Source organism: Glandiceps talaboti, chromosome 2 (assembly GCF_964340395.1).
Source record: "Glandiceps talaboti chromosome 2, keGlaTala1.1, whole genome shotgun sequence".
Lineage (NCBI taxonomy): Eukaryota > Metazoa > Hemichordata > Enteropneusta > Spengelidae > Glandiceps > Glandiceps talaboti.
In genome coordinates this window covers 33,449,408-33,473,725 of record NC_135550.1, presented here as the reverse complement: position 1 = coordinate 33,473,725, position 24,318 = coordinate 33,449,408, and the positions used below count along the sequence as shown (strand labels likewise).

Sequence of the window (24,318 nt, the reverse complement as noted above, 5' to 3'; positions counted from 1 at the left end):
TGTATATACTTTGCATTATAGGGAACTATCTACAATATCATCATGAGGCAGCCAGTCACACATGAATCTACCCTGCGTGAGCTTATGGGCTATGCCTAGTTATGATATTAAACAATAACAAGAAATAAATATTTTGTAAACAATTTGGCCAATTCCAAGCCCCTGTGATTGGAGCGGTGACTGTGCTCTCTTTCATTTAACATGCCCGTAAAATCTTCCATTTTGCAGAGGCAGTGATGCGTTATGGAGTCTTCCACTTAATCGGGGAGTGGGGGGAGGGGTGAATACCCAAACTCTTCCATTTATTATAAGACAGGATTGTATGTTTTCTGAGAAGATTGCAATATTCCATTCTTGTTGGGCCTATGAATCATTAACAAGTATCATTCCTGCTAGACAAGATTATATTACTCTCCACATAGCATAGTAATCTTTACAGATAGTTTTGCCCTGATTTAAAGTAAAAATTTGTTGCACAACATTATATAATTCAAACAATTTGTACAGGGGTTTTTTTAAAGCACAACTTATGATGTCAAACCTGCCTGTTGAAGATGCAGTCACTTGACTTTTTAGAGACTTACAGGATAGCAATTGCAGTTACTGTAGTGTTTGTGTTCAAAATTTCAATATGTACTGAAACTACCAAACAGAAATAAACAGTAAAATTTTACCAATAAATATGGGTTTTTATATATGTGTGAATGTGTAGAAGTATGTGTGAATGTTTTTGAAGCAAGCTGTAAATGTTACTCAATTCCTCAACAAAATGGTCATCTGCCATACAGCTAGGTAATTATAATATTTCTATATTACTACCTTGTGTTATCAAACAAAATGCAAGTAATCATGATGTACTATTACCACTGTAGTCCACCTTCAAAGACTTCTATGGTAACAATATATTTTGGAAATTCTGCCATAAAACACACTCATGCTACTAAAATGGCATCAGAATACTACTTTGCAACAATGTAAATGTTGATTTTGCTTTGTTTCTGCATGTCAAAATAGTTCAAGATTGATTTGTCATTATGAAAAATGAGTTACAGGACTATTTTTGTCAGTATCGTAATATATGGATCGCTATGTCATCAACACTTTCACCATTGTAAACAATACATAGCGTGGTGGTCCAATATACATGACATATAATAATACATCATATTCCCCCAGTCAAATCCCCTTGTATTGTGCATCTCATTCTCTAGACATGAAACCAACTGTGTTCTGCATTGACAAAGCCAGTGGAACTGTGAAAGTGTCTTGCTGTGAGATACTGCAATACAAACTACACAACCACCTCACAGATCTCATCTAGTATGTTTTATTACATATAAAAGTTACATATAAAAAGTTACAAGGCTTTGAAATAGTATAACTTACAAGAGATGACACACAAAATATCCATATTATTACTAGTAAATCATTCACAATCTTGTTGCATATGAATTTGAAGAAATCTATTTGTACCAAATATTTACAAAAATAACAGTTCTCATGTTGTACTCTATGTACATGACAATTGAAAAGAACTTGTAATTGATTACTTTCTGAACTTGTAATTGATTACTTTCTGAACTTGTAATTGATTACTTTCTGAACTTGTAATTGACTACTTTCTGAACTTGTAATTGACTACTTTCTGAACTTGTAATTGATTACTTTCTGAACTTGTAATTGATTACTTTCTGAAACAAAAAGTTTAATGCTTAACCATATAGAGATGATGAAATAGTGATGAGTTTATACATTCTTCAAAGTTCTGTATGTAATCTATCACTTACAACACTAAATGCCATATGTCCTACTACTTTATATTTCCTCTTGTATGTGTTCTTGAATACATTCTCTAGATCATTCAATTGGCTATCAGTCAAACCAGTCTGTGGGAACAAAATATGGAATTGTATGAAACACTGTATTCAAATAGTCTGTGGGAACAAAACATGGAATTGTATGAAACACTGCATTCAAGTTCAAGTATTCAGAACTACAATGTTTCCATTGAAACTTCCCCAAAATGAAACAGACAATCATATATTCTTCCAATAACACAGCTTTACTTGTAATAATGCAAAAATATGAAAATGTTTCAACTCTAACTCCCCTTTGTATTCAATCAGTACCATGCATTATGACCCATGCATTATGATACATGTAGTGCCATACATTATGACAGTGACAACTTTCAACTACAGGCAAAAACAGTTTTCAAAATTAATACTGTATCATGTGTAGTACAGTAACTAAATGGACAATAACACAATCATGCTTATAGCAAGTAGAATGATCAAAGTAAGCCATCTTACAGAACAGTGTGTCCAAACTTACTGCTGAAGCTCTTTTAGGTACTGATAACATTAACACATACTTTGCCATTGAATTGTTGGGTAGAGAATAACTTCTCACAACAATGACACAAACTGAGTGATACATTTCTATGTAATTTTGGTTTTCAAAAAATAATTAGCATAATGCATATTATGATAATTTAATAATGTTCTGGATTTCATTTCATTCGCATTGTCTTGTTTATCCCTCTTACTCATCTATAGAATATTAATACTTTTCTTTTAACATTGCTAGCTTACCACATCTGAAGAGAGATCTTCTGGTTCCAGGGACATCTTGGCTACAGCACGTGTACAATCTTTACCAGCCAAGGCGTTATATGGTGCACCTTTCCCATAATACTCTGTAAGTGTACATAACAAACATAGTAGTGAGCTTACTTTTAGAAAAATAGCGCAAATATTGCGTTGCCACACAACTTCATGTTCAGGGCAATGATAGATATATAATTTTTTGAAGATTTAAAGTTGTAACCAAAACAAAATTTTCATACCTAATTTCCATCATCATAATCCAGCCATCCTATGTTGGAAGTGTACAAGACAAGTATAGCAACATCCTAATCAAACTTTAAAGGGATGTGTCTACAAGGTTTTGTACTTCTTTATTTTTTTAAATCAATTTGGAACCAAGTCATACCAATGTAACATGTTTAACTTTCTTGGTTGTCTTATTGTAATATTTTAAACACAAGCTACATTCAGTTTATATGGGTAGGTGATGAAACAGCTGTCTTACAACATATTACATAATCAAGTCATAAACCAAACTGGCCATGCTACAGGCTTTACCACCAGAGTAAATAGTAAAGTAAACATTATAGTTAATTAACAATGTACTGTTCTCACTGTGTCAGCTATTAATGAGGACAAATCTACACATTCTCAACAAAGTTAAGCTCAATCTACTGGGTAATTTCAGAGTTGAAGATTTTTGAGGAAAAGCAATGAGGATAGAATAACACTTCTAGAAACATCTCACCAAGTTTCAAACTCATTCACTTAGTACTTTTTGAGATATAAGTTTTTGACCAAAATTCACATTTTTACACCTTAATTCCATATCACTCATGGAATCATGGTATGCGTAACATATCTTCGTCCATACATCCCTAAATGCATTTCCATTAAATTTCAGCCCAATCTGCTCAGTGGTTTTGGAATTATAGATTTTCAACCAAAGAGACACATTTTTAGCCCTAATTTGCATATCACTGATGGAATCATCCCGTCATGAACAAATCTTACTTTACACCCCCTCAAGAATGTTCCCACCAAATTTCGCACCAATCTGCCCAGTAGTTTCTGAGTTTAAGTTTTTTGACCAAAAATCACATTTTTTGACCCAAATCACACACCTGTGATGCGATCATTTTGATTTGAACAATTTCCCAACTAGACACCCAAGGTAATGGACCCACCAAATATCGTGGCAATCGGTTCAGCGGTTTTTGACTTTAAGTTGTTTACACACATACACACACACAGACAGACAGACAGACAGACGCCGGGCGATCCCTATAGCACTACTGAACCTCAGTTCAGTTGTGCTAAAAAGGCAAGTACAGAAAGTACGAGATGAAGCATTAGAGAAAGAAGTCTTTCACTGGGATCATTACCAGGACACTGAAACACTACTGGTTCTGTAACACTAACATTTCATTGTGTCCTATCTAAGTAAGACTGTTGATAACTCTTGTTCACAAGAAATTGATGTGTTACTAATGGGAACCTTAAAGGTGATTCAAAATGCTCACATTCACTATTGCTATTTTGCTAGACGACATGTTTGTGAAATGTATACTGGTTTTAAAACTTTGAAAAAGCGTCTGCAAACACCTCAAAATGACCTTTTTTCAGTCAGTTCCCTTCAGATTTACTTCGAGAGTTTTCGGGTATTTCCGGTCACACCTAGACCACAGGATTTTATGACGTCATAAGGAGACATGGTTAGCACGTAGCCTATGACGAGCGTAGTCATGAACAAATCTTACTTTACACCCCCTCAAGAATGTTCCCACCAAATTTCGCACCAATCTGCCCAGTAGTTTCTGAGTTTAAGTTTTTTGACCAAAAATCACATTTTTTGACCCAAATCACACACCTGTGATGCGATCATTTTGATTTGAACAATTTCCCAACTAGACACCCAAGGTAATGGACCCACCAAATATCGTGGCAATCGGTTCAGCGGTTTTTGACTTTAAGTTGTTTACACACATACACACACACAGACAGACAGACAGACAGACCCCGGCGATCCCTATAGCACTACTGAACCTCAGTTCAGTTGTGCTAAAAAGGCAAGTACAGAAAGTACGAGATGAAGCATTAGAGAAAGAAGTCTTTCACTGGGATCATTACCAGGACACTGAAACACTACTGGTTCTGTAACACTAACATTTCATTGTGTCCTATCTAAGTAAGACTGTTGATAACTCTTGTTCACAAGAAATTGATGTGTTACTAATGGGAACCTTAAAGGTGATTCAAAATGCTCACATTCACTATTGCTATTTTGCTAGACGACATGTTTGTGAAATGTATACTGGTTTTAAAACTTTGAAAAAGCGTCTGCAAACACCTCAAAATGGCCTTTTTTCAGTCAGTTCCCTTCAGATTTACTTCGAGAGTTTTCGGGTATTTCCGGTCACACCTAGACCACAGGATTTTATGACGTCATAAGGAGACATGGTTAGCACGTAGCCTATGACGAGCGTAGTCATGAACAAATCTTACTTTACACCCCCTCAAGAATGTTCCCACCAAATTTCGCACCAATCTGCCCAGTAGTTTCTGAGTTTAAGTTTTTTGACCAAAAATCACATTTTTTGACCCAAATCACACACCTGTGATGCGATCATTTTGATTTGAACAATTTCCCAACTAGACACCCAAGGTAATGGACCCACCAAATATCGTGGCAATCGGTTCAGCGGTTTTTGACTTTAAGTTGTTTACACACATACACACACACAGACAGACAGACAGACAGACCCCGGCGATCCCTATAGCACTACTGAACCTCAGTTCAGTTGTGCTAAAAAGGCAAGTACAGAAAGTACGAGATGAAGCATTAGAGAAAGAAGTCTTTCACTGGGATCATTACCAGGACACTGAAACACTACTGGTTCTGTAACACTAACATTTCATTGTGTCCTATCTAAGTAAGACTGTTGATAACTCTTGTTCACAAGAAATTGATGTGTTACTAATGGGAACCTTAAAGGTGATTCAAAATGCTCACATTCACTATTGCTATTTTGCTAGACGACATGTTTGTGAAATGTATACTGGTTTTAAAACTTTGAAAAAGCGTCTGCAAACACCTCAAAATGACCTTTTTTCAGTCAGTTCCCTTCAGATTTACTTCGAGAGTTTTCGGGTATTTCCGGTCACACCTAGACCACAGGATTTTATGACGTCATAAGGAGACATGGTTAGCACGTAGCCTATGACGAGCGTAGTCAACAGGTGAATAAAACTCAACAGCATTGTGAAAAAATACATTGCTGGTGGTTGTAATAGACATCAGTAAACAAAAACTACAGTCTACATGTCTTATTAACCAACATTTACTGATATTTACTCACACTTCCTGACTAATTGTCAGTGTCTGTGGGTATAAATGCTAAAATATTATGTCCCCATATTATGGCAAAATAAATCAAAATGGCTTGACTTGATATACATAAACACTTGTGATGTCGCGTGTTTCACATTCAGTGACTTTTATTTATCTGATTTTTTATTATTTGCTTAGAAGAAGCATTACAATGCCGTCGTGATGCGTTGAGGACCGGGTCAACGGCATCCGAGGACGGCATATTTTTGCCTACTATACTCGTACTCGCGTCGCCTTTTATTTCATCTCCAATAAATATACTAGGTATTAGAATACCCATGGGAAACTTCAAGAAGATGTATCAGGACATGCAGTACCACAATATATTTGTTGGTCCCATAATACACTTATTGATTCGATTTGCTCCAAGCACATGGAATCACTCTCCAAGTCATTGCATGTAAATGGAACTGTGGCCGACCTAATTTTGTTGTCCATATATAAAATGAGAGTGACCTGTAAATGTTTCATTTTAAGGTGTTTGCAGATGCTTTTTTAAAGTTTTAAAACCAGTATACATTTCACAAACATGTCGTCTAACAAAATAGCAATAGTGAATGTGAGCATTTTGAATCACCTTTAAGACTTCCTAAGTGTCTGCCTATGTAATTCCCTGCCAGTATGGCTAATATTATTGTAAGAATAAATTTAAAATAGCACCAAAAAGGTGTAACACAACTGTATGTTTTTTTAAATATTCATCCACATGCTGATGCTAGGTATAGGTGTTGATTTGCTGAATGACTATCCAGTTGCCTATCCAACCCTGTTGTTACTGGTATCTTTGCAATATACGCGATCATTTGGCTGTTGGTGACATGGTCTTGTTGCTAGGCACATTTGCATACATTTTTTTAATGTTTAATCATTTGCCTATTAATCCCTGTTGTTATCTTTGCAACATACGTGATCATTTGGCTGTTGCTATGGGCGTGGTCTTCTTGCTAGGCACATTTACATATATATTTTGAATATTTATTTACTCATCTAATAATCCCTGTTGTTACCTTTACAATATATGTGATCATTTGGCTGTTGCCATGGGCATGGTCTTGTTGCCATGTATATTTGCATATAGTTTTTGAAATGCACAACCATTTGGCTGTTGCTATGGGCGTGGTCATGGTTGCTAGGGATATTTGCATAAATCTTTTGAATGTTCACTCACTTGCGTACCAGATGATGTTATTTAACCAAAATATACTGCCATTGGGCTGTTGCTAAGGACATGGTCATGGTTGCTAGGGCCAATTATGTCAAACTGTTTTGAACAAAATCTACAGAATAACACTTCTAGAAACATCTCACCAAGTTTCAGTCTCATTGACCAAGTACTTTTTGAGATATAAGTTTTTGACCAAAATTCACATTTTTACACCTAATTTGCATATCACTGATGAGATCATTATATGCTTATTATATTATAGCATTATCAATTCCAGTGAATTTTGTGACGTCATCGCTGTACATTATTACTGATAATGTACTCCGTTATTGGGCATCGCAGCCCCGGAACGAGCATAACAATACAAGCTTATTTGTTCTGTTTCTTCATACGACTAGGTATTTTTTCTAAATGTATGTTGTTACTTTTGATTGTCATTTCCACTGCTTAAAAATACAACGACTTTAGTTTTAGATAAAATGTAGAAAAAAAGGCATGAACAACTGTCGACGGTCTACCTTGTGATCAGGCTCACTGATCTTGATAGTTCATTTAATAGTTTTGGCTTGCTTCTGGGAAAAGCACTGTAATACTATCTAACTTACCAGGTGAACCAGTTACATCAAAGACAACTCCTTTAACTGCCATATATATAGGCAGTTCTGGCTGCAAATACAACCAAACATAATCACATTATTCAAACATCACAACATGTAAGGCAAAGTTAAGATAAATGAAAATGACATCATTGGGTTTCTTGGCTATGTTGGAAAATAGCACAATGTAATAAAAAGAATGTCGTTCAGTTTGACTCTAACATACAATGCAGGTTTTTCCCCAGGTACTCCGGTATCCTCCTGCAATAACACTGAACCAAAGGAGCCTATATATGGGACTAGCTCCCATTGGTTATCCGATAAATAAATAAATAAATAAGTAAATAATGACACTGTGCACAACTGAAATCCAAGCTCTTATTGTAAGACACTAGTCTCTCAATCTCCAGTGAGGGCCGGCCTACTGACCCTGGGGTGGTACTACTAGCTCTGGATGTATATTCTACGAGGTTCAACACGTCTTCAAACCTCGTACTAGTCATAGCATATACATCCAGAGCTAGAGTGGTACTAGTCCTGCTTGCAGACTGTGCACTGTTCTAGCTTACTAACATGACCCTCAACTCCATCCTGCAAAGAGCAATGTTCCAATCCTATATCGAGTGCAGGTGCAAAAATGCACCCGCACCAATTACAGAATAATTATGTACCCAACAATCAAATTTTAGCAATTGATCGAATGTATACTCGTTTTACATCTCTTTGACGATAACAGTCACTGGTAAAATCAAAAAACTTTTCCAGTTCTGGCTATAATTTCAAACTCGCACCTTACAAACGCTGCCATATTTGATTAGGATGTCCACTACGTCATCGTACGTAAGGCGGAACCCTGAAATTACAGTTGAGCTTGTGATTTCGGGATTTTTGGTCCTCCGGGGACTGGGACTTTTGGAGCCACGGCGAGATAAAATTACTAAATAGACGATTTATTGGTAATATTTAACCACAGGGTGCGTTAATTCTTTAGTCACCAGCATTTCTGGTTAGCCCAGGTTTCACAGCTGGCTTTTCGCAGGACGGAGAAGGAAGGGACCACTTACTATGCAAGCACAACTAGTAGGGTGGTACTATACTACTAGACTCGGCCAAAAAAATAATTATCTGACATTTGTCGTTCCTTGTTAATTTTAACGTAGGTTGGTTCACAGTCCAAGCACATGTAACAGGCACAGACACTTGTTTCCCGAGATATGTATCAGAATGTTTCTTTCAGAATACAATAAAATTAATATCGATAAGATTGACGTATTTTATTTGGCCGAGTCTGCTGACAAGCGCTTGTCACTAGAACAATATGCTGCTGACAAGCGTGACCTTTGACACCCATTATGATGTGTTTTAGCCAACTGAAAATTACACTTGTTTCTATGATCGTTATTTCGCGGTGGGAGGACTTGCGCGATCATAGAAACAAGTTTAATTTTACCCCTTTCATATACAGTTGGCTAAATATTATCGACACTATCGACATTTTATTGTATTCTGATTGAAATGTTCTGATACATATCTCGGGAAACAAGTGCCTGTGGTCCAGCGCTGAAAATCATATCAGCAATAGTCTCACTCTCACGAGTCATGGTCACTAGACTCGAGTGACAATAAACACACAACTTACGATAGACCCGTCATACTTCGCAAGATCTTCATCAGTGAACATTCTCAATGGTTCCTGAAGTATATCAGGTTCAGGGCCGTCAAATTCAGCATTCTTCACTCCATCGCTGTCATCAGCCAAAACTAAAACGTCAAAAACCAAAAGAAGAGACAGTACATGTACCAACAATCTGCAGAAGGCTGCCATCGTTCTAATGCCAAATACTGTATAGTACGAATGTTGCGATTGGATTAATGTTTGCGGAAGTTGCTTTTATGAACCAATCAGAGTTCTTTGCTCTTAAATACGGAAGAGGATATTTAGTAATTCTATTTTTTTATAAACAGTCGCCGTTTCGATAATTATATTTTTTAATACACATTTTACACCGCAATGAAAGGAAAAGTTACCTTACTTTAATCATAAAAATAGATTAAATATATAAAATAGAAATATTTATATATACCTTGCCTGAAAATAGTATTCCGTCAGCTCGAAATTGTACTAGAATATTTGCAATACTCGAATTAGAAGTTTACGGGCGGATCATCAGGGCTTATAACCCCGGTGGAACTTCTACTGCAGTTCTACCATCCATCCTCATCTGCCATGGATAGTCAAGGCAGGAACATAATAGTATGTGACAATGGTACTGGGGTAAGTATTTTATTATTTAGTGAGTGTTTTGTTTCATATTTATGCGTCCGAAGTGAAGGGGGTCGACGATGTTGATGTAAGTGTATATGGAGGAAGTTGAAACTTACATTACACCTTCGGAATATTTACATGATGAGTTGCGTGAGCTCAAGATTGAATGAAGTATTTTAACGACAAAATCATACCAGGTAAATACTACCATGTAATGGCTACACGACTTAGATGGATATTTATCCCCATTGCACCCTTGAAAACCAACATTTTGGCAAAGATTTGAACAGGAAGTACACAAATGTTTTTCACCAATGTCCCCACCCACCTGAATGTCTGCATGCAAACATTTGCTGTTTTTGCTAAATTATTCTTCGATTTGATTACTTACACACGTTACAAGTATTGTTTTGGTTTTTTTCACAGTTTGTCAAGTGTGGATATGCTGGGGCGAATTTTCCAGCTCATATCTTCCCTTCCTTGGTCGGTCGACCTATTATAAGGTCTACTGCAAAAGTAGGCGACATTGAAGTAAAGGTAAGGTCACTTCCTGGTTCGGAAGGGAGTGTCAAAGTATCAGTATTAAACTTGTGAATGAAATCCGAGAATCGACTCGCATAGAATTTTTTGTAATCACAGTTTAGGAGACAAATTGTCAGTTCATTGTTCAATAACTGATAGAATACTTGGGAAAGTATTTGTACTGTAGTGTAATTCAAATTTCAAGCAGAAATAGTACTACTACTGTACTAGTCAAAGAATGAAATGCATCATAATAAAGAAACAGATCAGTGATGTGTGTTGGACCTACATACACTTGTACATCATTTTTTTTATATCATTGATGGATATGTGTACTAGTATTGCCACCATTATCATATTTTCTTCCTCTTCTGTGTTTGTTTTGTCATGCTCCATATATTTAAATTGGTGAATATGACTGTTCTAAAAACTTATATGTCAGAGATACAAATGGTCTCAAACTTATGGAGTGCATTCAAATAATAATAATGAGATAGTGGGCCCTAACTCACCGACACGCCCACACTGACCCATATGGTGATTGTCCAATAGGTTAGCATTGTTCAAATTATATGTTCAAATTAATGAATGAGGATGCACCATCTCATAAACATTCATGACCCGAAAATCAAGTTTTTGAGACAAAATTTGCCCTTACTTGAGCTATGCAGTTTAAAAAATTGATAAACCATGTGACAAGTTTCCTTTGAAGTGTGGGAAAGAAGTAAACCAATTTATGGTGTTTGATCACAAATTTTAGACCAGTTGGATCTCTGACTGAGAACAAAATCCTACCTACCAAATATATCTGACTTCATACTCAAGTCAGCCTCCTCGGACTAGACATACAATACAATTTTTCAGTGTCTTTCTTTTCATCTTTTTTGTCAAACTTTCTGCAAGTTACATAACATTGATAATTGAAATGTGTTTAATAATTATCAATCAATCAATCAATGATAATGCTAAAAATTTCAAATAAATTACATGTGTCATGTAATTTTCCTGCAATTTTCTTTTAGGATTTGATGGTCGGAGATGAAGCTAGTAAGTTACGTTCTATGTTGGAAGTGAACTATCCAATGGAAAATGGCATTGTTCGTAATTGGGATGACATGAAACACGTTTGGGATTACACATTTGGAGAATCTAAACTAAATGTAGATACACGTAATTGCAAAGTACTACTTACAGAACCACCATTGAATCCAAGCAAGAATAGAGAAAAAATGATAGAAGTAAGTAAATTATCAAAGTGATCACATTCAACATAGCACAAAACTAGTATGAGGATTGTGACGAAGCCATGATTGTGAAACTACATGTAGTACATTTGATATTCAACAGGATGTAAAGGGCAGTGAACAATTATAATGCAGCTTATACTGTGACAGGGAACAATGTGCACTTTTTGCTTTATAATATCATAATATACATGTATATCAATCAAAAGAATTTGTATAGTGTCAAAATCCAATACGAAATAATATTCTATGGCGCTGAACAGGAACAATAGTAGATCAATGTATACCATTGAAGAGATAAATATATTTACATGCAAAAAGGTAAAATTATGACAATTTTAATACTTCAATTTCCATGTAGCTTTCTTGCCAAAATATCTGTAAAAAATCACATTCCAGAGAGAAATGATGTCATTTCAGCCTATAACAGCACAGTCCGCATATTGTGTTTGTCTACTTCTGAATCACATAATTGTCTTCATTTACTTCTTTTACACCTCATCAAGTGTATCAAAACTATTGTGACCAATCTTGTCACTGATTTAAGTAATTTAAATGTATGAAATGAAATAAAATTCCCCCCTACCTACCCTATTTTCTGAAGTTATGTTATGTTTTTTCCTTATCAGTGCAATCTTTTTGTGAAATAGGTAAATTCTACCAAAGTTCCCCTGTTGTTATACCTGTGCCCCCCACCTAAATTTTGATGTGTGATGTAGAGTAGCATGAGAGGAGACTGTGAATGAAACAAAACATGATATACAGTAGCATGTGTTTTGGAAAACATCCTATTAATATTAATGGAGCATTAAATTTGCATAAATAAAAATTTTTGATAATTAGGCAATATCTAGAGATTACAAGTTTTTAAATGTCAATGATTTGGGACAAACATTCATGATGACAAAACACACATGGCCTGCGATGCTTGTTTGTGTGGCTTCAACTTTAATGAGTCACTTGCATATAATTAATTATTTTTTGTAATTTAAGCAATATCTTAATACATGTAACAATGCAAGCTTCAAATCATGTAAAAAAATGTATTAATGTATTAATGTACATGGTGTATGATTCTGTTAGGTGTTTATTCACCCAAATATATCAGTGGAGACAAGAGAATTTCATAGGGTCAATCTTGTGAACATTGTTATAGCTCTGCCAGACAGAGCTATAAGCACCATGGTGTATGTAAATCTACAGATTTCAGTGCCATGCCAATTGTCACAGCTGTTCTGGCCTTGAAACTGCTTCAATGTGTGAAATGTAACATTCAGACAACCATAACTACATTTAGTATTTACCTGTAACTCTCTATTAAATGAAATTACAGATAGTATTGTAAACAAAGCAAACCCTATCATTATGTTTGCATACATGGGTGATTTGAGCACAGATGATGTATATCACAGTGTGTCTGTACAAACTATGCCTTACAATGTTTCATGTTATCTGTTTCAGATGTTTGAACAGTGTGTCTGTACAAACTATGCATTACAATGTTTCATGTTATCTGTTTCAGATGTTTGAACAGTGTCTGTACAAACTATGCATTACAATGTTTCATGTTATCTGTTTCAGATAATGTATAACACAGTTTGTCTGTACAAACTCTGTTACAATGTGTCACGTTATCTATTTCACATGATGTATATCACAGTGTATCTGTACAAACCCTGCGTTACAATGTTTCACGTTACCTGTTTCACATGATGTATATCACAGTGTGTCTATACAAACTGTGCATTACAATGTTTCATGTTATCTGTTTCAGATGATGTATATCACAGCGTATCAGTACAAACCCTGCGTTACAATGTTTCATGTTATCTGTTTCAGATGATGTTTGAACAGTATGAAGTGGCAGGTTGCTACATAGCAGTCCAGGCTGTACTTACACTCTATGCACAAGGTAAATTAAGCTTACCTAAAATATAATGGCATCACTTGTAGCTTACTATACAAGTATGGCTATATCATGGCATCACTTGTAGCTTACTATACAAGTATGGCTATATCATGGCATCACTTGTAGCTTACTATACAAGTATGGCTATATCATGGCATCACTTGTAGCTTACTTTACAAATATGGCTATATCATGGCATCACTTGTAGCTTACTATACAAGTATGGCTATATCATGGCATCACTTGTAGCTTACTATACAAGTATGGCTGTATCATGGCATCACTTGTAGCTTACTATACAAGTATGGCTATATCATGGCATCACTTGTAGCTTACTATACAAGTATGGCTATATCATGGCATCACTTGTAGCTTACTATACAAGTATGGCTGTATCATGGCATCACTTGTAGCTTACTATACAAGTATGGCTATATCATGGCATCACTTGTAGCTTACTTAACGTATGACTATATCATGGCATCACTTGTAACTTACTATACAAGTATGACTATAATGGCATCACTTGTAGCTTAGTATACAAGTATGGCTATATCATGGCATCACTTGTAGCTTACTTTACATATGGCTATATCATGGCATCACTTGTAGCTTACTATACAAGTATGACTATAATGGCATCACTTGTAGCTTACTATACAAGTATGGCTATATCATGGCATCACTTGTAGCTTACTTTACATATGGCTATATAATGGCATCACTTGTAGCTTACTATACAAGTATGACTGTACAGGGTTCTGCCAAGCTTGAGAGTAGTCCCGGTCGCTAATTAATATTCATGTTAATTTGCATAATTAATATTCATGAATAAATTAATGGTACACTCAAAGTTGCCAATGAAAAAGTTAAAACCAACTTTTCTTTCTCTACAGATTTATAACTCTAATCTCAGTCTTTGCACATCAATTTTTTTCAATCAGTTTTTGATTAGTTTTCTGAAAAGCTAAAGTTGTTTCAATCAAACTAAATATCCAAAGACGACTGCAGTTTCAAAACTCTAAAAAGTTGCGTATATCCACACATACGCATCGCGTTTAGACGAAATCTCGTGCTACATGAGACCTCGCGATAGTTTGTGACGTCACCGCCCGCCATTTTGGAAATTACGTGTTTTCATCGTCGTGCTATGTACGATGGCAAACTACTAACTAAAAGTGTTTTCAGAGTAAAATTAAACAGAAAACTAATGATCGGACACAACGTCAACACTTTATAAAAGGTATATGAGGCTGTTATACTTTTTTGACGACGCTGAAGAATGCTAGTCGAAAGTCTGCAGCATCGTGTTTGCCCAGTGTAATACAAACGTACTGTACTGTGTACATGTGCGTCAGCTGGTGTCAGTTCACACTTCGTCTTTATAAATAGTCAAGTATTTGTCATTATTGTAATTAATGGTCGTCTACATTGTTCTTTTCTCAAAGACATTTTCATACTTCATTATCTTTTAAATCAATACGCCCATGTGGGCAGAAAATGAATGTGTAATTATTAAAGTGAGCGTGGGGGTCGATGTTAAACCAAATTGTGACACTTGAAGGTGGTGGTCGGCAACCTTTGAGTGGTGGTCGGCAAGACTGAGTCCCGGACGCTAGCGACCGGTGCCGACCGGCGTCGGCAGATCCCTGACTGTATAATGGCATCACTTGTAGCTTACTATACAAATATGGCTATATCATGGCATCACTTGTAGCTTACTTTACATATGGCTATATCATGGCATCACTTGTAGCTTACAATACAAGTATGGCTATATCATGACATCACTTGTAGCTTACTATACAAGTATGGCTATATCATGGCATCACTTGTAGCTTACTATACAAGTATGGCTATATCATGGCATCACTTGTAGCTTACTATACAAGTATGGCTATATCATGGCATCACTTGTAGCTTACTTAACGTATGGCTATATCATGGCATCACTTGTAGCTTACTATACAAATATGGCTATATCATGGCATCACTTGTAGCTTATTATACAAGTATGGCTATATCATGGCATCACTTGTAGCTTCCTTTACGTATGGCTATATCATGGCATCACTTGTAGCTTACTTTATGTATGGCTATATCATGGCATCACTTGTAGCTTACTTTATGTATGGCTGTATCATGAATGTTGTATTGGCAGGAAACATCTACCCATATACATCAGTGTTCACCCTGAATTGTTTGGATTGCAGGGCACCTCATTTGCATAATGTTTTCATGCAATAACAATAACGATTAGTTTTCTCAGGAAAAGCTAAAATTATTTAAAACTAAATGTCCCGAGACTAGTAGAGGTAGAAAACATTAAAAAGTTTGCATACACCTACATGTAGTCGTCGCGCCTTGCCAAAATCTCATGATGTGTGAAACTTGCTATTGAGGGCTCAAAAAACTCGCGAGAATTTGTGACGATTGAAATTTTTTATGCAGTCGCCCTGGTCAAACTTTGCAATATACAATGTCCCACTATTAATTAAAAGTGTTTTCAGGGTAAAATTGAGCATAAAACTAATGATTGAACACAACATCACCACTTTATCAAAAGGTATATGAATCTGTTATACTTTTTTGAAGACGTTGAAGAATGCTAGTCGAAAGTCTACAGCATCATATCTGCCATGTAATTCATACTACTCATTTTTGATACATCGAGTTCATTGTCGTACGGTATCAAATTTAGTGTTGGAAAAGTCGTATTCCACATTTTCACAGACTTTATATAGATTTTTGGTGCCGGAATATCCTTTGATTTCAACTTCAGCAACGCCTTCACACAAGAGGGAAGAAAAACTTTGCAAATGACACAGAGCATGTGACACAACGGTGTCACTTTACTTTAGAAAAGGTGTGAACAACTGTTTGTTTTAGGGCATTTGTTTCCTTGGAGGCCAAAGTTACCATTTAAAAACAATAAGAAATTTCATCAATTAACACTGATCACCAGTGACTTGATCTGCCTATGTGTGAATAGCACACTGAAAGTACTATAGCCAGACTCCCTCCCCCCCCCCCCCCACCCCCACCCCCCGGGAGAACACTGTACATTTTACTAAGATGTGCATCAAAAGTATTACAGAGTTGGGGGTACTATGTAAATTTGTATGTGGATTCCCCCAACTCTGTTATCAAGTTTTTGAAAGCATACCAAGAGCACTAACAAGTGAACATGCTGTGACACTTGCCTTGTACTATCATAGTAAAGTGGTGATATATGGTTAAACACCATCAAATAAATTTGCTATTATGAAAATATGCAATTGATTTGCTTTATTGTAGAATTTAATTCACAAAAAGGAATTATACAGTTGTAAATTGTTATTGTCTTTTTTCTTGTATGTCAAACATTCTTTTTTTTCACAGTGCACAGCTGTTTACACACCTATCAGATTTCCATTCTCTCCACTTTAATAGATAGACACAAAATATGCATATGGAATCATTCTGCTTGACATAACCACTTACATGAATGTTTATTGTGTTCTAGGTCTTCTAACTGGTGTGGTAGTAGATTCTGGTGATGGTGTTACCCACATCTGTCCAACATATGAAGGCTTTGCTCTTCCCCATCTTACAAGACGTCTCGACATTGCAGGTCGAGATATCACAAGGTACCTTATAAAAGTAAGTTGTAAAATTAAGTTGTTGTACATCCCTCCAAACTGATGAATAGATCTTGATGTACAGAGATGACCTAGTTACCTCACAAAATAGTCATTGGTATTTTCAGAATTGAAATCCCCTGTCCAGTATGAAACCACTTGTTGAATGGACCCTCAGCAATTACTAAAGTAGGAACAACATAACTTTAATCCTCACTCGGTTGAATGGTAGTGAGTGGTAGTGCACAATATCACATTGTCCCTTCCCTAGCTTTTACCTAATGGTAGTTAGTGGTAGTACATATGCACAATATCACATTGTCCCTTCCCTAGCTTTTACCTAATGGTAGTTAGTGGTAGTACATATGCACAATATCACATTGTCCCTTCCCTAGCTTTTACCTAATGGTAGTTAGTGGTAGTACATATGCACAATATCACATTGTCCCTTCCCTAGCTTTTACTTAATGGTACAGTGACTATGGTTGCTCCCAGACACTTTGGCAGGTTGCTTATCTTGAAAGCATACCATGCAATCCCTTCAAGTTCAGTAGGGAAAGCTATCGTTTCTTTCAATTACTCTGGAAAAGTTGGATGGCAGTCACACAAGTATGTCTATAACTGACCATTTCCACCACAGCCAAGTAATAAATTGTGTGTCTGGGACTTGATAACAAGCTATTGTTTAATGTTTAAAAATTATACAGTTGTGCTACAATGCCTTTGGCACTATTTTCAAATGACAAGGCCCCATAAAAGGGGGTGAAGGTTTACGTCAAGTATCTATCAAAGTCCATATATATATATATATATATATATGTTAACTAGGCTTGATCATCTCAAAGTTCAATCATATTTAGGTAAAATTATAACGTAAAGTCAATATTACATCGCTTGGCCCAAATCGATCATTGGCATTGACATTGCTTCACCCATAGTATATCAATCAACACAATCTTGATTAACTCTAATTTGTCTATCCAAATGACCTTTGTCAAGCAAGAAATAACTGTTGAGCTCTGGCAGCCCTTGCTTGAGGGATAACTTGAACGAATTCCTGCGAAACATAAACTGATTTCAAGCCAGTATAACTAAATCGATTCAATTTGATTCAATTCAAAACCAATTCATATGAGGACAGGGCTAAAAATATCTACCTATCAGCCAAAGGAAGATTACATAAAATCTTGAATAATGACCTTTAATCACATCAAATATTTCCACTGTTGGATTTTTTGTCTTCAGCTCTTATATATGAAGTTAGGTCAAGATATCAAAACACAAATTTAAGTTTAAAATATTCAGTAGATGATTGACTGTAGTGAATGTGATGGACTGTGTTCTGATTGGGGTTGATAGTGAAGTGAAGAAGTGTACATAGTAATCCTCTAAGAAGTGCTGAACAGACATAATTAGGACACACATATTTCAAAAAAGTTAGGGTCATATGCTAAGTCAATCATTTATATATTTTGGTTTGTGTTTTATTAGAAGCGTCATAGTATGCTTTGTCAATTTGTACATGTTTTGTTAACAACAATTTATTCATTTCTACCATCAACAGTCTACCAATAGCACTAAACAGATCCATACTAGTTACTTTGGTGTAGAGTACTAGTATTTTAAAATATTGGATGTTCACATTCTATTCCAGTAATGTTGTCGGTGGCCAAGTTGTTAAACCACTTGCCTCTTCCCACTTCAGGGTTTGAACCCATTCAGGGTTTTATTTTAAATTAACCACGCCTATTGTAAGAAGAGTATATTTCAGTTTGACTCTACCGAACAACACAGGTTTTCCCCGGGTACTCCAGTTTCCTCCTGCATTAACACTGAATCCATGAGGGATGGCCTTAACTAGACTTCTTGAGAAACAAGTACTTAAAGAACTATCCAATGTAAATAAAGATTATTATTATTATTGTTGTTGTTGTTGTTGTTGTTGTTGTTGTTGTTGTTGTTTTTGTGCAGCATTGCATAGCAATGAAACATATTGTTTTCTCTCCACAGTTGCTGCTTTTACGTGGCTATGCATTCAATCATTCTGCAGACTTTGAAACCATTAGAATGATGAAGGAAAAACTCTGTTATGTTGCGTATGTATTCTAGCTATTTCTAAACAATTTTCAAATTTTTAAAAAATGCTGATTATAGCGGTGGTTTACATAATGAGGTGATGATAATAGCCATCTTTTCATTTACCCATCAATTAGAAATGAATATACTCTCAGTCACTGTTGTGTATTTGGTAAATGGCTGTAGTGATGAACTGTGTACTGATTACGAAGTGAAGAAGTTTACATAGTAATCCTCTAAGAAGTTCTGAACAGACATATATAGAGAACATTTATTTTGAGGCAATACGTACTAATGACACAATTCTTTCATTGCAGGTATGATGTTGAACAAGAACAAAAACTTGCTTTAGAAACAACAGTCTTAGTTGAATCATATACAGTAAGAATACTCTTGACTTTTCAGCAATTTCTTACCATTACTGCACACTTGCCTAAGAAAATTAAATAAGTGTAATGATTAGAAGTCATCAATTTGATGTACAACCATTATTACCCAAAATCAAATTCTTCATTTCATCAAACATTGCTCATTGATTTTACCCTGAATTATTATCATTTAGTTTTCATAGACAGTTGTTGAGTACTATCCAATTAGACTCCATTTGGTGACAATTTTACTGACAATATGTATATTTTTATTACTATAAACCAATGCTCTGTAGAATATCATTTTGTATATAATCAAAATTCCACACTGAAATAGTGTAATGAATGTCTGTAGTGATGAACTGTGTACTGATTGTGAAGTGAAGAAGTTTACATAGTAATCCTCTAAGAAGTGCTGAACAGACATCATTAACACAATTCAAAAAGATTATGGTCATATGCTTCGTCAGACTTGCTAAGAAAAACAACATCAACATGCTTTTCTTTGTGACAGTTTTATAATACTATATTATATGAAATTAAATCATTCATTTCTTCCACATCCATGCAGTTGCCTGATGGAAGAGTTATCAAGGTTGGTGGAGAGAGGTTTGAAGCTCCAGAGGCACTTTTCCAACCCCATCTGATCAACATAGAAGGTGTTGGTGTGGCAGAATTATTGTTTAACACTATACAGGCAGCTGATATTGATACCAGATCTGAATTCTACAAACACATAGTCTTATCTGGGGGTTCCACCATGTATCCTGGCCTACCATCACGGCTTGAAAGAGAAATTAAACAACTCTACCTTGAAAGGGTACTCAAGGGTGACACAACAAAACTTTCGGTAAGCAAGAAATATGCCATGGATTTATATGGAATTGAAAGCTTCAAAACTTTTACTGTCATCCTTCAGGTGAAATTCTTCTTTTTGTTCTTTCTCTACCAATGCATGGAAATCATATGTGCTATAGCTATATATCCCCACATTGCAAACATTGCCACCATTTAACTAAAATCTTGTTGAAACACATTACTACCAAAAATATTCCCAAATTAATAACATAGATAATTATACATAGTGTTTATAACACGCATGTTTTGGTATCCTGACATCTTTGACATTACCAGGTTTAACAAGGTTGAATGTTTATTTCAGAAATTCAAGATCAGGATTGAAGATCCTCCAAGACGTAAGCACATGGTGTTCCTTGGTGGTGCTGTTTTAGCTGACATTATGAAGGACAAAGACACATTCTGGATGTCCAGAGAGGAGTACCAAGAGAAAGGAATCCGATGCTTAGAAAAATTAGGAATCAGCTCTAAGTAACATAAATACAGGAACAAATTACCAGGGAAAGGGGATGGATGTAGGGTGGGCCAGGTTTGTTTTATAATGGCTAAATATATTGCTAGAGATAGATAGCAAAGTAGAGAGATGGAAAGATGAATTATTGTAAATGCTCAGTTTTATTTACAGAATATAAGAATGTAAATTGTTTAAAAAGAAAAATTCATCGAGCCAGTTATGGTTTGGATGCTTCTTTCTAAGTTCTATTAGCTGTCATTGATTTAGTTGAAAAATCAAACATATGGTACCAGGCAATGAAGTCACCACAATACACATTTATACCACAAGATATGCTCTATTGGAATATCTGCTTGTTCAGCACAAGGGGAAAAACAAATTTGCAGATTTATAACTACTTTACTGCTTTCATTCATAGCTTGATTACAGTTATCATGTATTTTTCAAAACTCCAATATAGTTACAGGAAGTGTATCCTGTATGCCATTAATATTCACCATATATATGAAGATGCAATGAGTGATGCAAGTAAAATTCTAGTTGATGTGCAGTCGAAATAATTCATATGTACATGTACATACCAGCCAATGACATTGTCTACAGAACTCACTCTATACAACACACGTACACACACACACAACTTGCTTGGATGGTTTCTATATTACAGCCCAGGGATTGCTGAAATAAATACTTAAGATGATTTATTCTAAAAACTTCATTATTTTGAGGTAAACTTTCTGTATATATTCAAGATTTGAAGAACGTAGTCAAAGAAAAATAAAAACCTGGAATTGGAACAAATTTTGATACAAAAAGAAAACGTGAAAGGAAATACTTGTATTTTCTTTGATGTTTGACTAATTTTAAAGGTTTTACTAGCCTGGTAACAGAGAGGAATATCTGGTAAAATGAGCTTTATTTGAAAAGGGTCAAATGGGTATGTCATAATTTTTGTGGTGGCCTCTTGCAAATTGTATGTATTTGTTGACCTTAACAAAAAGATTTGTAAGTGTTATATATGAAGACTCAGTATTGAGAGATTATATAAATAAGATGAGTTGACACCTCAGTGGCAATGACAGATACCCCCTGTGTTGTAATTTGTGTTCAATCCAGGTTTTGCTATCATACATTGAAATATGCAAAGTGATAGACAGATTTTTGCCAAACCAAGGTAGTTTTAGCCATGCGAACAGATTCAAATTATTCTATTCCAGAACAAAAATCTTGTCATTGTTAAAATTGTGACAGTTTCATAGAGGGTAGTATAAAAGCTACAAACTAGAACTTGTCATGTTACCATATCTCATTACCAGAATATAACATGTCATCCCAGTCATTACCAGAATATAACACATCATCCCAGTTATTACCAGAATATAACATGTGACGTCATCCCAGTCTTGTCAAAAAAACTACTACAGAAGATTGGATTTCTTTATGACCATTGTAATATAGAATACAAACATACACCTCTATTGAAATATATTCTTAGTATATTATTTACCGTTATTAAGCTAACAGAGTCACCAATAGTCACAAGTAGCATTCTCTGGAATGTTACCACTACTGGTAGTAGAACTACCAGTAGTGGTATATAGTAGTACCAGTGGTAATCCACAGTAGTATATATTATTCAGACTAATACTAAAATATTTTAATCTAGCAGAAGAGATGTTCTTTTCTTAAAACCCCATATTATCTATCTTTTCAGCATCCTTTTCATATTTGGTCACACCTTTGTGGGAGTAACAGTCTCTATGTCATAGATCTTGGTCAGACCTTTGTGGGAGTAACAGTCTCTATGTCTTAGATCTTTCCTTTCCACTGCGAGATAATTAGCCATTTTTATGAGGGAAAGTAAATTACCATGATGATATTTTTGAAATGTTCAATTTTGGAATTAAATTTAATCTGAGTATTTCATCTGCAGTTTTTTTATTTGGGAAAAAAATCTTCGGCCAACTTCTTAGAACCATATATTAGCACCTTTTTGAGTATTTTGTTTAGTTTTGTGTAAGATATTCCGAGATTTCGTCATTTATTTACTTTCAGCACAGGACTTGATACATGTATGCTGATAAGACTGATTTAAGAAAGTGCTTAGTGTTAATTTCAGGAAAATGAGGCATCTATATTGTACCATAGCAATTAAACAATGAAGTAACTCAGAAATGAAGCAAATAAATCTTTGAAATACCTTGGAGTTATGTCCTTTCTCCTTTTGTGAAGGATGCATGTAGAACAACATGATATATATTATATAGAGAGTGAAATGTCTGTGTGTGTGTGTGTGTGTATTATCTTTTCATTTTTTTATTTTTTTTTATTTATTACAATCACTCTGTTTCCGTTTGTTATTTTTACACCCTGAAGAAGACCTGTGTGTGGTCGAAATGTTGGTAATAAAGTATTCTTACCGTAGACAACCGGACTTTTGCTTTTATCAAACCCAATATATTATATATAGAGTATAGCCAGATAGAATGTATATACTTGACACTGTATATTGATACTGATACTGATGTTAACAGTTGGTTAATATTTTGGAAAAGGATGTAGCACATCAGATAGCTTGAAATTGTGGATAGAGTATCTTTCAATCCAATGTTTGCCAGTTGTGCAGACTTTTTAGTGCAACTGAATATTGAGGAGTCGTGAAGTGTGTGTGTGTGAGTGTAAACAATTTAGTTAAAAAATTGCCAGATCAATTGCCTTGAGATTTGTTATGGATTTTACTTTGGGTGTGTAGATGGGAAATTGTTCAAATGAAAATAATCACAACCCAGGTTGGTGATTTAGAGGAGAAAATGTTAATTTTAGCACAACTGAATTGATGTTGAGTTGTTTTATAGCTATAATGAAATGAATAATAATAATAACAATGTTGGGTTCTTATATAGTGCTTTCCCACACTTCAAAGCACCTTACAATTATTAACCCTGGCTCAGATCAGAACGGCACAACAGCCCTTTAGTCTTCCTCAACTCCCCGGGGAGCATACAATCCATTGCAGCCAATTAAACACATAGGAGTAAAGCCTTCACATTGCATCCTACATCCTACCAGGTCTGTGTAAACAACTTAAAGTCAAAAACTGCTGAACCGATTGCCATGATATTTGGTGGATGTATTACCTTGGGTGGCTAGTTGGGAAATTTTCCAAATCAAAATGATCTTATCACCAGTGTGTGATTTGGGTCAAAAAATGTGATTTTTTTGTCAAAAAACTTAAACTCAAAACTAATGGACAGATCAGTC

The 24,318-nt window shown here is 35.3% G+C and overlaps 2 protein-coding genes and 2 non-coding genes across 4 annotated transcripts; 3 read left to right on the top strand and 1 right to left on the bottom strand.

Moving 5' to 3' along the window:
* Window positions 1–1,370: 1,370 nt before the first annotated feature.
* LOC144453580 (neudesin-like) lies at window positions 1,371–9,567 on the bottom strand. The gene is made up of 4 exons (XM_078144902.1): window positions 9,380–9,567; window positions 7,750–7,810; window positions 2,595–2,698; window positions 1,371–1,886 (listed from the first exon to the last, which is right to left on the bottom strand). Exons 1-4 carry the CDS (start codon window positions 9,563–9,565, stop codon window positions 1,758–1,760), a joined length of 480 nt encoding a protein of 159 aa, XP_078001028.1. The 5' UTR covers window positions 9,566–9,567; the 3' UTR covers window positions 1,371–1,757.
* A 318-nt stretch (window positions 9,568–9,885) lies between these two features.
* LOC144449609 (actin-related protein 2) lies at window positions 9,886–23,257 on the top strand. Its single transcript, XM_078140183.1, has 9 exons — window positions 9,886–10,015; window positions 10,433–10,543; window positions 11,551–11,766; window positions 13,612–13,684; window positions 17,187–17,323; window positions 19,312–19,397; window positions 19,695–19,758; window positions 20,317–20,595; window positions 20,908–23,257. Exons 1-9 carry the CDS (start codon window positions 9,968–9,970, stop codon window positions 21,076–21,078), a joined length of 1,185 nt encoding a protein of 394 aa, XP_077996309.1. The 5' UTR covers window positions 9,886–9,967; the 3' UTR covers window positions 21,079–23,257.
* LOC144453866 (small nucleolar RNA SNORD61) lies at window positions 19,560–19,631 on the top strand. The gene has a single exon (XR_013482442.1). It is a non-coding gene; the product is annotated as a small nucleolar RNA SNORD61 (small nucleolar RNA).
* Window positions 20,097–20,168, top strand: LOC144453867 (small nucleolar RNA SNORD61). Its single transcript, XR_013482443.1, has one exon. It is a non-coding gene; the product is annotated as a small nucleolar RNA SNORD61 (small nucleolar RNA).
* Window positions 23,258–24,318: the final 1,061 nt, after the last annotated feature.

Coding starts and splice junctions, on each gene's coding strand:
- LOC144449609 (XM_078140183.1), top strand. CDS start 9,968: ATGGATAGTCAAGGCAGGAACATAATAGTATGTGACAATGGTACTGGG. Junction 10,016..10,432: donor TATGTGACAATGGTACTGGG/GTAAGTATTTTA, acceptor TTTTTTTCACAG/TTTGTCAAGTGTGGATATGC. Junction 19,398..19,694: donor GAAAAACTCTGTTATGTTGC/GTATGTATTCTA, acceptor CTTTCATTGCAG/GTATGATGTTGAACAAGAAC.
- LOC144453580 (XM_078144902.1), bottom strand. CDS start 9,565: ATGGCAGCCTTCTGCAGATTGTTGGTACATGTACTGTCTCTTCTTTTG. Junction 7,811..9,379: donor CGAAGTATGACGGGTCTATC/GTAAGTTGTGTG, acceptor TTGTATTTGCAG/CCAGAACTGCCTATATATAT. Junction 1,887..2,594: donor AAGATCTCTCTTCAGATGTG/GTAAGCTAGCAA, acceptor TTGTTCCCACAG/ACTGGTTTGACTGATAGCCA.